General features: G+C 44.8%; 1 protein-coding gene and 1 pseudogene across 5 annotated transcripts in view; one reads left to right on the top strand and one right to left on the bottom strand.

The window, feature by feature from the left end:
- The window catches only part of slit3 (slit homolog 3 (Drosophila)), a 307,110-nt gene that overhangs the window by 22,755 nt on the left and 266,303 nt on the right, over window positions 1-18,052 (bottom strand). For all 5 annotated transcript variants that reach the window (XR_009797055.1, XM_061834519.1, XM_061834518.1 and 2 more), the window contains 5 exons: window positions 13,563-13,702; window positions 8,819-8,912; window positions 7,184-7,321; window positions 5,916-6,156; window positions 2,543-2,673 (listed from right to left, as the gene is read on the bottom strand). Coding sequence is in view for 4 of the 5 variants with exons in the window: in XM_061834519.1 (XP_061690503.1) it covers window positions 2,543-2,673; window positions 5,916-6,156; window positions 7,184-7,321; window positions 8,819-8,912; window positions 13,563-13,702 (744 nt within the window). In the remaining variant the exon portion in view is untranslated. The remainder of the gene's footprint in view (window positions 1-2,542; window positions 2,674-5,915; window positions 6,157-7,183; window positions 7,322-8,818; window positions 8,913-13,562; window positions 13,703-18,052) is intronic.
- On the top strand, window positions 12,018-12,136 carry LOC133509262 (5S ribosomal RNA; annotated as a pseudogene).

The raw sequence follows: 18,052 nt of genomic DNA, 5'->3' as shown, positions 1-18,052 counted from the left end.
GGTTAAGAAAAACATATTTGTAAAAATCACTGAGACACGGCAGTAACATGCTAGCGCAGCGCTAACAGGGCCGGTCCGGTAAAAGTCACTTCCTCGGCACAGATATTCCACCAGTCTCACCCTTACCTATCCTGCTCGAGTGCCCTCTTGCGGCCGTTAGAAAAAAAAACACAAACTAGCCACATCACCGCATAACCGCAGGGTTGAAAGCGGGTGAAAAAAGTCGCGGGTTAAAGGCCGGGAATTACGGTACTTGGGAAAATTCAACATTTGAGTCTTGGTGGGGGTCTGTAGGGGTGACATCCTCGTTACGATATACAGAATTGCTAAAACAGATCTAATGGTGGCCAAATATTTTTCAGTCCATCAACTTTACATCTGTTTAAAAGCCTCAGCGATACAATATGGATTTATACAGTATGAAAGATTTCTGCTCCCTTCATAGAAAAACTGTGTGAAAATCTGCAACTAACTGGCACCTTCATAGATTTGTGCGTCACCGATAGATACCACAAAAAGGTGGCAAATTCCATTTTTCCTCACTAGGCGAAATCAGACTATGATAGTACAAACTCATTTGGCCACCAGAGGGAACCAAAGCAACGATTTTGCATTAGACATGGTTATGGCCTGAATACATACAATCCGCAAATGGGCGAATTTGCAAATATGTGGGGATTCACCATAAACACAAACGGATTATCCGAATTAATTGTGTGTTTCTGTCACGTTCCGGTCGGAACGGCTCGTTCACGTAAAAGAGGGACTTTCTGAGATGGCGAGAACGACTGTAAAAAGAGCTTCCACGTCCACCGTTCTACAAATAACGTCGACAATGGGACCGCAGACAACAAATGATTCCTGTACATCTGGTTTATTGGTTTTCAAGGAGTGCGCCAATAACCCCAAAAATGTTGAACTTTGTTTTAACTAAACGATTTTGTGACTTTTATGCTGGTTGCGCACACTCAGCTTTGATTGGCTCCATCCAAGCCCCTCCTGGATGAGCCGCGTAGGAAACGGGTGATTTAAGTTTGTGGCGCCCCCCAAAAAGAGCACACACACACCAATGTCTGAGCGATAAATCCTCATCCCATCAATATCAGTTGACTGCACTTTTACGTCTATAAAAATAAACATTTAATAAAACTCGGCACGCCGAGTGTATTCATTCACGCTAGCATTGTAATCGCACGCTCTACAAAAATCGGACCCCCTCCTGGAAAACCGCGTATTGGTTTTGATACGCCGAAACCGCACACAGGCGGGTTTTATCGTTAAAACAATCAACAGGGAACAATTCAAATGTTTTATGACGCCTCACGGTTAAAGTCTGAGTGAAAAATGTGCGGTCGGTCAGAAGAGTTTGGTTTGAACCGAGCATTTTTGCGAAGGTACAATCGCGGTTTGCGCGAGAGAAATGAAAAAATTCCCGACAGCCTTTGGTGGTTTCCAAAAAGATGTCTGATGATATAAAAGCGTGACTTGACAACTCACTTGATTTTTATTCGGTTTTTGGTTACACGTCTTTTTTTTTTTTTTTTTTTTTAAACATGATTAGCAAAGTTCAAAATCAATTGTTGACATCACGCTGGCTGACTTCACAGGCTGTGCCTGCTAATCATTGCAAAATGAAGGTCTCGACTTCAAACTTGGCATTGGGAATGCCACCTAAAACCGCAATTTTTTTCTGGAGGGACATTCTCCAAATGTGCATATTTTCATCCTTTGTCCATCACCTCCTCGGCCCTTTGAAGTTTGTTAAACGTCTCCAAAACTATTTCAGATGTGTTTTTTTTTTTTTTTTCCCATTCTTTTGACTGTTTATGTTCCAGTCGCCTTCGTAAGTACAGAGGTGTTATCTGGGATTATCATCCCCTTTTACCGCAATTTAGCATGGAATATCAATTCCTATGAAAATGTGAGCCAATCTTTTATACAATATGCAAAGGCTTAAGAGCGGCTAACGCACTCGAATGCCGTTCATGTGACGGCCCGTTTGAAGTCTCACCTCCAGAGGCTTTCGTTGCCTCTTTCCCTCTCTCGGGTCTGCGACCATCTCGTCGGGATTAAGGCGGAATTTTGGGGAAGTTGCCGTTTGTTTATAGAGGGAAGCGCTCCGATATGGATCTGTGAGTCTGTGTGTGCTGGGAAGAATCAGTCGGTGGATTAGCGTGCTGGGCCGAATATCAGCAGCTACCGAAAAGCCCGCAATGTCGAAGCCCAACTGAAAATGGAACCTCGAGTTCACGGGTAAACATCGCGTTTTGTAGTTTACAGTACATTTAAAACAAAAAAAAAAAAAAAAAAAACATTCGACTAGAGCCTTCTTTTGATTAAAGTGGATACTTCAGCTGCTATGGTGGCACCGGTACAATTTGGGACTGGTCCACATTTTTCTGGAAAGACAATTCCAAAAATCCCACGTTGGGACTATACCATCGTGCACGACTCCACAAGTGGCGGTTTCACACATTCAGCAGACATGCCCACAGCGTTGAAGAGGGCAGACATGTTTTTTTTATGTGTGCGTGTGTTCTACCTATACACGGTGGTGGGAGGATAGCTCGCCATGTCGTAGATGAGTCGGATGTGCCCTTGGTACAGTTCCAGAGCCAGCGGGTCGTGATCCTCCTTATACAACAAAATACCATTGTCTTTGTCGGTGGCCACCTGGGAGGGGGGAGAGACGCACATGACTACGATTTACACATCATTCCGGTATCTCGTGCGTTACTCTGTCGGCGCCCCGCGCAAAATCTGCCACGTGTTGGCAGGACAAACCGCTCGATAAACGTACAGCCACGGAGATAATTTGGGTCAATAATAGTTCAGGGTGAACAAATAAAATGAAACAGTCCAAATTACACGGCCGCCGAGCGAATAAAAAGCCTTGAAAACCTCCCACGCAGAGATAAGTGTGTCGCTAATTTATGGACATGCTCCCATGAGAATTGATTTGGGATTCATAAGAAGAGTTTAAAAAAAAAAAACAAAAAACTGTTGACCAAATCCCAGAGCCAGGAGCGACGATAAGCTTTCACATCGAACACTAGAACAAACATTTACGGCGCGTGTGTTGGCATATTCCTTCTGTTCAACTCTTGATGTTTGCCGGCACTCGAGAACCACCTGCCAGGCACGGTGCTGCAAGTCAAAATGTAACTAAAAGAGAAAAGCGTGAAGAAGAGCACGATGCAGGAAAAGGAAAAGCGGTGACGGACCGCCACACGGCTTCATTCTAAAAGCGTTCGCCTGAAAATACACGTTGGACTGGCTGAGCACCACCAAACTCAGCCCATGTTCAAGCTCCGTCAGTGCCTTATGCATGAATGTGCTTATTAATTCTAACGGGGGCATTATAATACTTTTCAACACCCTGATGTGTGTGGTTCTGATACGTCTGCACGAGTCTGCAGTAACATTGTGTCGATCACTGTGAAGCTAAGGTACGAGATTTTGTTCCAACATTTTTTCGTTTTAATTGGAAATATTCCAGTCAGTCATTGTATCATTTCAGCGCTAAACGGATCAGGGGATTTGTTTTTGACAGAAAACTCATAAGCGTTAATTGAGTGGCAGAATACGTGTGGGCCCCCCCCTTGCACTGATGCCGACTCTGGAGGGGACTCGGCGGGGGGGAGCTTAATTTGATTCTGACGGGGCAACAAAGATGCTGTAAAGCTGCTTAGCATCCACTTTTCATCCGTGGAAAACTTGAAAAGAACGTGAGAAATTTGTGGGACCCCGATTAGAATGGGATTTGGGCCGATAGAGAGCGGACTGGCTTCCGTGGTAGACCCACGGCCCAAACCGTGGTGGCTCCTTTGAGGCTCCTCCTGACCAATTTTCCCTCTAAGCTGCGCAACTGCGCATTTGCGCACTTGTCGCACACTCTCAGCGCAGATGAAAAGGCATCCAGCGCAGTGAACTACAGTCTGACATATTTTTAGTTTTTAATCACAGCAGCACACTCTACTTCCTGGTTTACCTGACCACGCCCCCTCCGCTCTTAAAGCGGTAATTACAATTGGTGTGTAATGGTAAAATTCCACCTTGGCACAGCTGATCGAGGATGCAAGCACAGACGATACGGTGCCCAAAAAGCTAAATTCTGTATTTTAAATACAGGAGGCAATATAACATGAACCCTAAAACTGTTTGGGGGCATCATTCGGCTTTCAACATGCATTGCTAAAGATATTCTGCAAGCAATAATTCAGTTTTACACCAAGAAAGACAGACGGGGACATCATTGTTGGATGCAATATTTCAAATTTATAGATCAAAGTTGGCTTGGTTTGGTTAGCAATGTAATTTTTCATTTGTTGACAAAAAAGTTTACAAAATTGTTCTTAAAAACGTTCTGATGGGAATGTAATCGCAACCTTTTAATGAGCCATGTAACGGCAATGGATGACACTGATTGACCACAGTGCGTACGTCCGATGTTGCTCACAGTGGCCAAAGGGGGCGCTCACGGACTTAGCGCGTTTGCTCAGGCGCGTCCAAAATTAGAGGGAGCATTGCGTGAAAAGAGCCTAACAGGTGGCCGCGTGGCTGCGCGGGGCCTGAACACAACGCCGCAGCTCCACCGTGGAGCTCGGCCAAGTCCGCAGCTGCTAACAAGCTGCCGGAGAGAAAGAGCGAGAGAAAGGATAAAGATATGGACAAAGGTGGGAGGAGAGGATGTGTGAAAAAGGGAACAAGTATAGAGTGATTTATGAAGGGCTATCAATGCACTTTAACCCCCCCTCGAGAAGTAGAGGACTCTGGTTGCTGATTTAACAGATTTGGCATTGAAAAATGAAAAGCTGCTGGCGGGAAGGTTCACGTTCACATTCACACAGGTGTTCAAACATAAGTGTTGGACTTTTATGGTTTCGCTCTGTCTGTTTCGCTGCACGCTTTCTCACCTTAAAAAAAAAAAACAAAAAAAAACCAACCAAACAAACAAAAAAAAAAAACCCACAGAAAAATGCCTCAATTGGGATTTGGCTTTCAGATGTCCAGAACAAGGCACGGTGGAGAGTGGAAAGTGTGCGCACGTCTTGGATGCACCTTGTGGCAGATGTAGACTCAATTTGGGAGTTTTTATGTCTTACACGTTGCGCAGCTTGACCTTCCTGTTATGTTTGTTTCTTAGGAACGGCACGCCAACAATGTTCAGGGGTTCAAAGTGACCTACTTTAATCAAACATAATAAAAAATAATTTTTAAAAGAATGAAGAGAGACAAAAAGTGCCAGTTGAATAAGTTGAACAATACTCAAGATTTTTTAAATTAAATCTTCATTGAAATTTATTGTACTTATGAGATTTTTTAAAATTTATTTTTATTATTTATTTGTATTTTACATACATTAACTGAAAAATATATTACCTTTAAGATAAAATGTAAGTACATGTGCTATTCATTTTTTAAATTTAAAATAAAAAAATAATGTCAGTAGAAGAAGGTCCATACAAATTTTGTACAATTTAAAAAGAAAAATATGTATTTTGGGGGGTTTACGTGACGTGATTCAACCCACAACATGTCATGGTTGGCAAATCGTCCATAAGATTTTTCATAATTTGAAATGAACTAAAACCTCAGATTAAAACAATGTTTCTAAATAATTAGATAATGCAGTTAATATTAGTATATAATAGCCATGGTTTAACATTATTAGATTATTAAATAAAAAATTCAATAAAAAAAACAATTTTAAATAGTTAACATGTAAGTGAAGTTATTTTTTTTTTTAAATTACTGCTCAAGAAAAAATAAGTTTGTATAAATTTTGCACACACACAAAAAAATCTGGCACTTTCAACCACGCAACTTATTCTTAAATAAATTTGTCACACTGTAGGGGGAAAAAAAAAAAAAAAGTACATACGTGCCCCCCGCCACGAAAAATGTAAGCATACCTGGAACACGATGTGAGCGTTGGGGCGGAGCTTCGCGCCGGGGAGCTCCACGTACGCCTCGCGTCCCAGGAAATGGACGGTGGCCATCTTGTCGCATCTGTTGCCGTAGAAACCGGGCATGCAGCGGCAGACGGGCTCGCCGGACACCAGCAGGCACTGGGCGCCGTTTTGGCAGTCGGTCTGGTCACAGGGGCTGGTCTGCAGCAAAATCATCGGCGGGGGATTCTCGCAGAACAGCCCGCTGGAAGGACGAGCACCTCGTGAAAAGGTGCGATGCGAAGGTACAATAACATGAAATATCAAGTCGGCCGTTTTGATGAGGGATAATGTACATTTATCCGCTCACAACTTGGAACATTCCTATCTCAAATCATCTTTCGCCATTGAAAGGAATGGAGGTCCCATTAATCTGTTTCAGCCACCTCCCCACCACTCCCAAAAAATAATAAGGAACATAGCACTCTAAAATATTGTACTTTATAAAAACACGATAATGCTTAACGTTGATTTATTAATTCATTGCAGCTACTAATGATGTGCCACTTGGCCACTGTCCAAACCCAAAGCGTTTAACTACTACTGTAAGTGACTCAGTAAGGTGCAATAAGTCTTTCTAATTTGAACCAGTATTAAACTGTTTGATGCCTCTTTTTTGAATAATTGTTCTGCCAAATTGCTGCTGTTGAGTTCACTGCCACCATATTGTGCTCGTATCGCAAATATTGCTCATAAATGAAAGCAAAAAAATTGGCTCGTATCTTCTTTCATTCAGATCGCTTGAATGTCAAGAACCGACCATTTCTTTTATGATCGATACCATAAAGGCTACAGGTGTGAAAATTGAACAATATACAAAGTGTGAATCATAATCATATGCAACATCATAACAAATTATGTCAGGAAGGGCATCGGGTGTAAAAACTGTGCCGGATAAATACGCATTCATCTAAGATGACACGCTGTGGCGACCCCTAACGGGACAAGCCGAAAGGAAAAGAAGAAGCTTATTTTAAATTAAATATTACAAAAATATGATCTCAAACTAGACTGCGTGGACGGACAGAATTCGCATTAATACCCGAATGACACTGCATTTACTTTCCACCCATTCATTTCAGTCAACTAAAAACAAACAAAAAAATGTTCCAGTGGCTAAAAAAAGTTGACAAACTTTAAACATTGCAAGACTTTCACAAGCCTTTTCTTGCATGTGTCACACGCACGCAAACGCAGCGTAGCGCGTACGGGACGGTCGGCGTGGCTCCCACCTGAAGCCCTCCTTGCAGACGCACGTGTAGCCGTTGACCGCGTCCACGCACTCGGCGCCGTGTTGACACTTGTTCTCCAGGCAGTCGTCGTAGTCCTGCTCGCAGAAATGGCCCACGTACCCCGGCAAGCACTCGCACCTGCGGAAATGTGGCCGGCAATAATAGCGCGCGATCAAATGATATTTTAACGCGGATCGGCAGAACGGTCGGCTTCGATCGGGGGTCATTTATTGTCACCTTGACGTAAATATGAAAACCTCCTCTAACGTCAGAGTGGAAATGAGTTCATTTTAGCCATTCTAGGGAGCAAGTTATCTGCATCTGTTACATGTTGACAGCATTCATTTCACCAATTGGAGACATGCTAACTCTCGGAGCTAATTGCTAACATTCATTTCAGACATAATTCAGTTGATAAACGGAAGAAATGATAAACAATTCCAAGAGGGCCACCTGGTGCTTGGACTCTAATATTAGACAAACACTGTACACCGATACTCGGAGCTCAATAAAGTGTGGGAAAACTCGCCTGGAGGGTTGGCCGCTTTTTATATATACGCCGTAAAAAATGAAAGGAAGGGTCATAATCATTTCATAACTTTTGCCACCAGCGACGTGACAACCTTTCAAACTTTATTGGAAATAAAATCTTAGCGATAGGGGAAGCTAAAAAAAAAAAAAGATGTGGTTGCGCAAGTGTGCACACCCTCTTATAATGTGGCTGGGTTCAGAACCAATTGCATGCAAATTTATGTAAAATGGTAGTCAGCACACCATTAAAAGTGCCTCTGATTAACCAGCTGTTCTAGTTCTAGACAATGTCTTTCTTTCAGCAGAAGCTTAAAGGTTTTGTGGGTCATTGGGTGTCTTTTGGAAGTGTTCATCGTTCACCTTGATTAGTGCTGAAGTCCCAGTTGAAGACAAACAGCTCCAAGGTGTGATGCAACCACCACCAGCTTTAATGTGTGGTGTTGTCTTGGTGATCTTAATCCATTTTTTCTTTTCTATATCACAAAACCTGGCAGGGGGCACGGTGGATCAGCTAGTAAAGGGTTGGCCTCACAGTTCCGAGGTCCCGGGTTCGATCCCGGACATATCCGTGTACGGTTTTCTCCAGGTTTCCCCTCACATCTCAAAAACACGCAAGATTAGTTGGACACTCAAAAATTGCCCCCAGGTGTGATTGTGACTGCGGCTGTTTGTCTCGATGCGCCCTGCGATTGGCTGGCGACCGGTTCAGGGTGTTACCCGCCCGTTGAGGGCTGGGATAGGCTCCAGCACTCCATGCGGCCCTCGCGAGGATAAGCGGCAAAGAAAACGGATGGATAAAAACCTGGCATTGAAACATTTGTGTGTCGACTTTGTATATATCAAGTGTAAGTGCTATCTGCTGGTATGTTAATATCAAACTTTTAGCATCGTTTCCCCATTTTCCATCCATCCATCCATCCATCCCTCCATCCATCCATCCATCCATCCTATCCCCATATATTATCAAGGGAGCTCCTCCAATTTCAGTCCCGACTTTCACTCAAGGATGAACTGATCCGATATTTTGGGATGATCAAAGGTGAACTCTAAAGGGTTTTGTGCCCCCACCCCACACCCCCTCCAAGTCCTACACCCCCCACTCACCTATAACTGCGACCGACGTGGACGCACTTGGAATCGTGCTCGCAGGGGTCAAAACCGGGGAGACAGGGATCCAGGACTTCCTCACACAAGTCACCTGGTGCCATCGAGAGGGAGAAATAATGAGGGGGAAAAATACAGCACGGACAAACATTTGCGATGCGATCGGTAATTAAGGCCCCCGTCAGGCCAGTCGAAGCTTTACAACGTCTGTTAACATAAAAGCGTGGCATAAATCAAAAGAGGAGACTTTAATAGTCAGAAAAAGGGTGGGGAAAAAATGTCTTACTTATGTGCCTCTACCTCATTCTGAGGCCATTAAAATACGTCTTCATTCTGGGCTCGCTTTAATCTAATCCCGATGCCCCCTCCCCCCACCTCCCACCGGGTCTGTCTCGACCAGCCTTTTCCCAAGACCTTTGCAGCCTTGCTGGTAAATTACACCCTGGAATCAGTTGGATACAACAGGAACACCAAAAAAAAAAAAAACCACACACACACACACACACACACACACACACCACACACACACACACACACACACACAAAGAAAAGGGAGGGGGGGGGGTCGGTGATTTCAGGTCATCTTAACATGAATCCGAGTCGAGCTGTAATACACAATAATGATAAGAAACGTGTTCTGACCGCAGCGCATTTACAAAACAACTATGCAGCAAAAGAAAACTAAAGAAAAATAAAAATCATATTTTGCTCAGATGAACATAACGGTAATTCACATTTAGTGCCTTGCTTTCCTGAGCCGAGCGCTGCATTTGACTGCAGTCGCCAATAATTCACAAAATAAAATCAATATACAGCCAGAGAATTATGAACCGGTTCTACAGATGAGATGAATTCAATAAAATATGCATTGAGTACGTTATCCCTTTTGATTAATGAGATCAAATTAAAAATCTTATAAATCAGTAAAGATGGAAGCATATTCTTTTAATAGAACGTGAAAGGAAAACCACAGCAGGAGCCAAGTCCAGAAGAATTTCCGCCTGGATCTTCGCAGCCCCCCGGTGGGATCTTCCTCTCTAAGTATAATAACCCCCCCCCCCCCCATGACCTTTCTTTTAAGCCCCCCACTTTCAAGTGTCCACCTCGCAAATCTTCAGGTGTTTAACATCCTTACAGGATCTCAGCTCTCAATGACCCCGTGACCTTTTCCGACACGCGACAGCAACCAAAAACGGTGACGTTTGTTTTCGCTTTCCACAAGAGCGGGAAGGTTTCTAACCCACGACCAAATGATCAAAACGGAGATGCTAAACCAGGTACCTTCATGATTAGACCATGGCGCCAAATTTGGGGTACGTCCCCATCATGGCAACAGAACTCGGTCGCAAACTGAAGTCACCCTGTAGATAGATACTGACGGCGTTCAACAGGGCTCTTTACTCAGCCTACTGATTTTTACTTACAGTATAAGAATATCAAAATTGCCCAATATTCCAGTGGAAAAAAAAAAATGTTAATCTTGATACCAGGTCCATCCATCCACCCAATTCTGTACCTCTCACCCTCATGAGATAAATCATTACAGGGAGTCCTTGGTTTATGAACACTCTGCAAAGAACTATTTTTTGCAGTGGCGTTAGAATGAGGTCACGGCGCAAAACTGCAGGTTCAATTCATTTTATTCTTAAATTTCCATGTTTTTTTTGACATTTTCTATGGAACCTAGCCCCGGCTATCAGCCACTCTCAGTTTTTGTGGTCTTTCGACACAAGTAAGACGCCACAATTATCTGGCAAAGTTCTGACTAATGGGAAAGTTCTAATTGGTGTTAAGGAAGTATGGCGACGTTATACTCTCGAAAGAGAAATGCTTTGTATGCTGGGAGGAGCTAGGTTAAGACTGGGTTGTTAGTGGAAATGACAGAGAATCTTCACTTATTTTATAAATTCACTTGTTTATTTTTAAAGACAGCCTTTTAAAGTGATTTCAGAACGAAATTAAAACGTTTTCGCGTCACAGTTGCTGGTATATTTACACTTTGAGAAATGCTAACGATTTTCCCTCCGTTCCCACACAGAACACAGTTCCTGTGTTCCGCTGCACAAATAGTGAGCGTTTACTCAACCGTATCCCGACTGACGCACAAATTCCGATGACGTCGCCACCTGTAGGAAGGGAACCAAGGACCCCAGTATAGTTCGTGTTTTATGATAGCGACCCTGGATCTGACCATTTTTATTTCAATTATTTCTTACGGGGGGGGGGGGGGAGTTTCAGTCAACCAGGTTTGCGGTAGTGATGTAAAAGCTACGTTGGAGAAGGCTGAGTGAGTAAGTGGACTCTTAAAGTGACACCTGATGATTGGAGCACAGGCCACTGAACCATGCGCCAACGCTGTGCGCGAGTGTGTACGCAAAACGGAGGCCGGCGGCGCGAGAGGCTTCTGCAAGCCAACAAACGGAATGACATTATGTGTGTATCTTGAATGAGGTCCAGCATATCGGGAGTGTGCGCTTGGACTTCAGTTTAGAGGACAGTGTCGAGCTAACAAAGAGGGGGAAAAACTCCTTACTCAGCAGCTGGCCTCGCTCCACTCTCCCTCCCACTTTCAGCACCTCTCTCACATCTTTCCTCCTCACTTGATCACCCCCTTTTCTTGACCTCTTTTCATTCGATGACATTTTTACGTTTTCTCCTCTCTCGCACGCGCCCACGGTCGCACTGCTGCCACCGTGCTTCCTTCAGGGGCAGCGTCGGGGTCGCTGCGGAGCGGCTGTCCGTTACGGACTCGCCAGCTGGGGGGGGAGAAAAAAGTGGAAATGGCCTTTTTTGTGCGAGTAAGCAGTTGCGCAGGGAGTCTCAGCGACCTGAAAGTCACTCACTTTCTTTAGTCACATTCCCACCGAGGAGTACATTTCAGTTCGGGTCAAAACGCGCGATGCTGTGGCCGGGGATATCCTGACATGGGTTGGGTTTCTTGTATGGGGCCAGTAGGTAAGAAGTGTCAGCTACGTGCATAGCGCAGAGGTTCACTTGCAGATTTTTTAAATCTTAAATATAATAATAATAACGTGAAAGACGAGGGGAAAAAATATGGGGATATTTGTGCTTAAACGAGATACACAGTATTTTCTGCACTATTAGGCTCACCTAAAAGCCTTTAATTTTCTCAAAAGCCGACGGTGCGCCTTATAATCAGGTGCGCCCTATACATGGATCAATATTGAGCCTTTTGTGGGCTTACGGCCATGCTACCCCGAGAACGGCCGATCTCCTCAGATCTCGGAAGCTAAGCGGGTTTGGCCCCGGATAGAACTGGGATGGGAGACCGCCTGGGAATACCGGGTGCTGTAAGCTTCTCTCCCTGGCTAGATGCAGAGGGGTTGTGTCAGGAAGGGCATCCGGCGTAAAACTGTGCCAAGCAAATATGCATTCATCGAAGATGACACGCTGTGGCGACCCCTAACGGGACAAGCTGAAAGGAAAAGAAGAAGAAGATTGAGCCTTTAGCGCAGCTCCATCTAATGGATGAATAACGTAACCCCAGCCTCTACTGTAGCGTCGATTCTATGCGGCTTATAATGCGGTGCGCCTTATATATGAAAATAAGTTTTAAAATAGTTCATTCATTGAAGGTGCGCCTTATAATCCGGTGCGCCTTATATACGGATCACTATTGAGCCTTTAGCGCAGCTCCATGTAATGGATGCATAACGTAACCCCAGCCTCGACTGTAGTGTCGATTCTATGCGACTTATGATGCAGTGCGCCTTATATATGAAAAAAATGTTTTAAAATAGGCCATTCATTGCATTACAGTGCAGAAAATATGGTACACTCCTTAATTGCCTCCAAAAAGAAGGGCACACACATCCCACGTATGTATACATTTAAGTTTTTCATCCATAAATTACCAAAACAATTTGACGAAACCATTTTGCCTCTGTGCAGGGGTATGCACGTCCCATCACTTAGTCCAAATTTGACACCTCTCAATCACTTCATTAACCAGTACAATTAATCAAACATGTTTGACGATTGGTTGGAGCATTCTCATGAGCACATTGTGATCCGTGTATGTCGACGATGGGCACTTTTTTTTGCATGTTTTGGCGCAAGGGATGGATGAGTCAATTAACTGTTGACAGGAAACTAACGTGAAACATTTATTGATTGGGAGCGTGTGCCGCCCTGCGCTGACGCCGACTCTGGGGGCCCGGCCCAACGGGGGCGCTTCAATCGACTCTGTAGGGGGGAGAGGGGAAGCTGCCAGACATCCGAGTTTCCTCAGTAGAATGCCCTGACAGAATGTGAGAAACACGAGGGACCCCCCATCAGAACCGCGGTAAACCGCAGGCCGTACCGAGCGGGCCTTTGAGCCTCCGGGTCTCAGCGGCCCCCTCCCTACCCCACCGCCCATCACGGATACCGTGATAGACCGTGAGAAAGCTTAGCCAGACCCATATATGGAGGGGGGGGAAATGGCCAAAATCCCACGGTGCGCTACGTTTCGAGTAAACCGAGCTGCCGCGGAAGATTAGCGTAACCGCGTAGCCTGGGCCGAGGCGCGGTGTCCGTTATTGTGATGTGAAATGGAACGAGAGCCAATAAGGAAGCGGTATCAAGTGTGTGCGGTGATGAATAAACAAGGTTGTCTTCATCACAAATATGAAAAATTGCAGCCGCCAATTTTGATCGCGAGGGTGGAAAAATGCGCAAATTACTCAAATGTTTGCACCACAGCTAAACGCAACGAGAGTGTCGAGCCGGTGCGTCCTCCTACCTGCGTAGTTGGGCGGACAGACGCAAGTGTAGTTGTTGACCCCGTCGACGCAGGTGGCGTTGTTCTCGCAGTCGTTGTCCTCGCAGTCGTCCGGGTTCGCCTCGCAGCGTTGGCCCTCGAAGCCCGGCGGGCACACGCAGCTGCACACCAACATTTTTTTTTTCTTTTTAATGAGGCTGAGCTAAATTGAGCCGGGCTTTATAACTGGAAATAAAAATCAGTCGCTATCCTGGGGTGAAACCAAACATATGGTCAGTTAAAAAAAAAAAAATGGAAAAAAAATACCAGCACAATCTTTATCATCAAAACATGAACAACAAGACAAAGATTTAAATATAAATCTCAAAACTAGACATAATGGCACACAACCTCTCAGTAGTAAAGTGGTCATATGCCTCTCCGGCTGATATTCTCATCGGTGTCTAGATTCAGTGTACTGGTGAGTTGTATTTGAAATCCATCCATTCATTTTATTAGCCGCTGATCCTCACGAGGGTCGCAGGGACTGCTGGAGCCTATCCCGGATGTCAAAGGGCAAGAGGCGGGGGACACCCTGAACTGGTCGCCAGCCAATCGCAGGGCACATGGAGACAGTTAACAGTCGCACTCGCAATCACACTTTAGAGTGTCCAATTAATGTTGCATGTTTTTGGGGATGTGGGAGGAAACCGGAGTGCCCGGAGAAAACCCACGCAGGCGGGTCTGGGATTGAACATGGGACCTCAGAACTGTGAGGACAATGCTTTACCAGCTGAGCCACCGTGCCGCCCCGGATTTGAAATAAATCGTTTTTTAATTTGCTTCTATGCTGGCCCGATAAAATATATCTTTCGGTGAAACTGGTCTGTAGTGTAAAAAAGATTAACCACTACTGTCATCTGCTGAAAATATATCAATTCATATATGGTACAATCAACTACAAAAAAAAACAACAGTTTTGAGATATACATTTACTCTCATTCAGTGTCATTGGCTAAGAAATGTTTTTTCTCCCCAGTTTAGTTCTTTATCAGATTTTCTCCATTTAATGTCAAATAAAAACAAAAATTTATTACACTTGATCCCAAAACTTTTGATTTTACTCAGAGCAGAAAAGCTGATCGAGCAGGCGCCGTTTCTTGGCAAAGGCCTTTTGCTTTTCCATTGTAATAACATCATTTTTTTGTCACCTATCTGAAGATATTCCTGCTGCATAGCTAATTATATATATCAAATCACATCAGATGGAACGTTTACTTCCCGTGAGGAACATCAGACAACAACACCCCCCACCAATCCGCTTGTTAATTGGGCCCAAACTAAATGGACCAACCAGATAATTCCGTGATTGCAATTGAGCCGCTCGGGGGCAGCGAGTCATATATCTCTCTCTCTCTCTCTCTCTCTCTCTCTCTCTCTCTCTCTCTCTCTCTCTCTCTCCTCTCTCTCTCCATTTCAACCAACTTCCTTGCCGCTTTTGACGGCTGAAACTTGAATTCCACCCACTCGTATCTCACACACTTTTAATCCCACCCACCCACGTACACACTTTTTTTTTTTTTTTCTCCCCCCTGACCACAACTCCACTCGGCAGCTCGCCCGCCATCTTCACTCTCCATTCTTGCATTTGTCTCCCACACTTCATCAAGTTGACACTTTTTTTTTTTTTTTTGGATGAAAAGGACTTTTACAAGCAAGGTCATCCCGATGCGAGTGAGTGGCACTTCACAACACGCACACGCAGGCCGCCGCCGCCGCCGCCTTTCATCGATGCAGACACTTCCCGCGTGCTGCTGCTGTACTCGCACCTGCTCATTTTTCACCCATTTTCACTCTTTAAAGACTTTCTCTCCCACTCGCTACCTTCTCATGCAACTTGTTCTGCGGCATCCGACGCCGCGATTAAGTTGGAAATATGAGCGGGGTTTGACATTTTGTCGATGTAAGAGCAGATAGATTGTCTTTTATGAAAATAACATTTCAACCAATTTGAAAAATAATTCCATCCATCCATCCATTTTCTTTTGCCGCCTATCCTCACTAGGTTTGGGGGGAGTGCTGGAACCTATCCCGACTGTCAACACCCTGAACTGGTTGAGAGCACATCGAGACAGATAACAGTCGCACTCACAATCACACCTATGGGCAATTTAGAGCGTCCACTTAATTAATTTTGCATATTTTGGGGATGTGGGAGGAAACCGGAGTGCCCAGAGAAAACCCACGCAGGGAGGGGGAGAACATGCAAACCCCACACAGGCGGGGCCGGGATCGAACCCGGGTCATCAGAACTGCGAGGCCAACGTTTTACCAGAGCCACCGTGCCGCCGTGAAAAATAATTTAAAATTCTAAATACAAGACTGAAACCCCTAATCAAGTCGGTGAAAGTGAAACAAACAAACAAGGCAGTCCGAAGATCCATAATCACTTTCAAGCGAGACCGGACTATGCTGGTTTCCGTGTTTTGCAGTTCGAATCGGAACCCCCCCCAACGGGCCAGGCGGGATGAGATCCGTTTTTCTATTTTCAGCGAGATAAATGTGCTGATGTGTGGAGTGTAGTATTTGAATTTTTTTTTCTTCATCCTTGTGGTGTTTTGACAAAAGCACATCACAGACTTAATTTAGACACTTGGGAGCTGGTTTGAATTGTGAAGAAAGCCACGAAACGTCTCCTTTAAAAGTTCTCTGGTGAGGACCATGAAAGTTGCAGGAAATGTCACTTCTTTTCCTTTCGGCTTGTCCCGTTAGGGGTCGCCACAGCATGTCATCTTTCTCCATCTAAGCCGATATCGTCCATCTTCCTTTCCTCTCTCACACCCGCAGTCTTCATGTCCTCCCTCAGAACATCCATCAACCTTTTCTTTGGTCTTCCTCTCGCTCTTTTGCCTTCGACCAATATACTCAACTCTCTCGCCTCTGAACATGTCCAAACCATCCAAGTCTGCACTTTCAAACCTTGTCTCCAAAACATCAAACTGTGCCTGTCCCTCTCATGATCTCATTTCTAATCCTTTCCAAGGCGTTCGCCCCGAGCGAGAACCTCAACATCTTCATTTCGGCCACCTCCAGTTCTGCTTCCTGTCGTCTCTTTCAGCGCCACCGTCTCTAATCCGTACATCATGGCCGACCTCACCACTGTTTTATAAACTCGCAGATTACATTTGTAGTGGAGACAGTTTGCATGGAAAAGTCCATTTTTCCATTCTCATTATTTGCTATAAGAAATATTGTTGCGCAAGTATGAGCAAAACCAACTGCAGACAGTAAATGCGAGTATGGATTTGGCATGAAGTTGCGCTTTGAAAGAACAATTAATCTCCGGCAGGAGAAGGGGAGGCGAATAAAAGATTATTTATGGGACACTTAAAACGGAGCGTTATCGTAGAAAAGGAAGAACATTAAGAGAGGGAAAATAAAACACCTGTACAATGGGCCGCAGAGCGAGGCCCACCCGTCAGACCCCAGCGCCGACATTTTAAACGACTTCTCTGCCTCCGAAGTTCTGCTCCTAATTGAACTAATCGATTATACACAAAGGGTTATAAAACATGTCAGAATGTCAAAAGGGTGCACCGTGGAGGACACCTGAGCCGCCCATCAACGTTAAGAGAGCGTCTGTAAAAAGAGCAAGGCTATCATTAGCGGACAGGCCCGCTAAAGGCCACATGCATATTGAAACCTTTTGAAAGGCCAGAGGGCTCGCCGGAAAGACACTTGTCTTCCTTTTTGTTTGTCGTGCGTGTGACACGTTTAAGATAAAGAGAGAAGCGAAGGCCGCAATGGTGCAGTGCAGTTCCACACAGCTGCAAACTATTCAAAGACCCTCCGGAGGTCAGGCGGGTAAATTCACAGTCAAATTCAAACCCAAGGACAATGTGGAATCTTCACTCTACTTAACATGCAATGTTTTCAGAATGTGGAAGAAAGCCACAGAACCCTCAGATGCACACGCCACACAAAAAGTCCAGACTGGTCGCCGCGATCCATCCATTCATGATGTGTGTGCTGTTTTTTTCTTTTTAAAAGTCAAGTTCTTCAGAGGAGGAGAAAGAGGAGAGCAATGCCGTCCAACATTTGTTTCTGATTGTGTCACAGGCACGGGGCTGGACGCAAATGGAGGACTCCGGGACGCGGGCATGATGTCCACACACGGTAACGCCATGCAACGAGTGACAAAACTCAAAGTTAAATGTCTGACCTAATTACAGAGCAAATGACAAAAAGCTGATCTCAGATGTTAGAGGTGGCACCGCCCAGAGCAGTGGCCTGGCCGTGCCCCTGTTGGCCGAGGCCAAGCCTTGCTCATGACAGATTCTCATTTGCCAGTCTGCCTTGTATCATTTGTGTTACGTCAGTCTTTCCTGATTGGACCTCATTTAAAGTCAATAGTTTGAGTTCTGTTTCAGGTACAAGTGTAAAAACCTGTCCCTGTTGTGGCTCCGTTCATCCACCTTAGTTTGTTTCTATGGATTCTTACATTTTCAATTAGGGTCATGCGTGGGCCGCAG

The sequence above is a fragment of the Syngnathoides biaculeatus genome, chromosome 11 (genome assembly GCF_019802595.1).
Source record: "Syngnathoides biaculeatus isolate LvHL_M chromosome 11, ASM1980259v1, whole genome shotgun sequence".
Lineage (NCBI taxonomy): Eukaryota > Metazoa > Chordata > Actinopteri > Syngnathiformes > Syngnathidae > Syngnathoides > Syngnathoides biaculeatus.
Note: the sequence above shows the minus strand (reverse complement) of the source record. Positions and strands in the feature narration are given on the sequence as shown.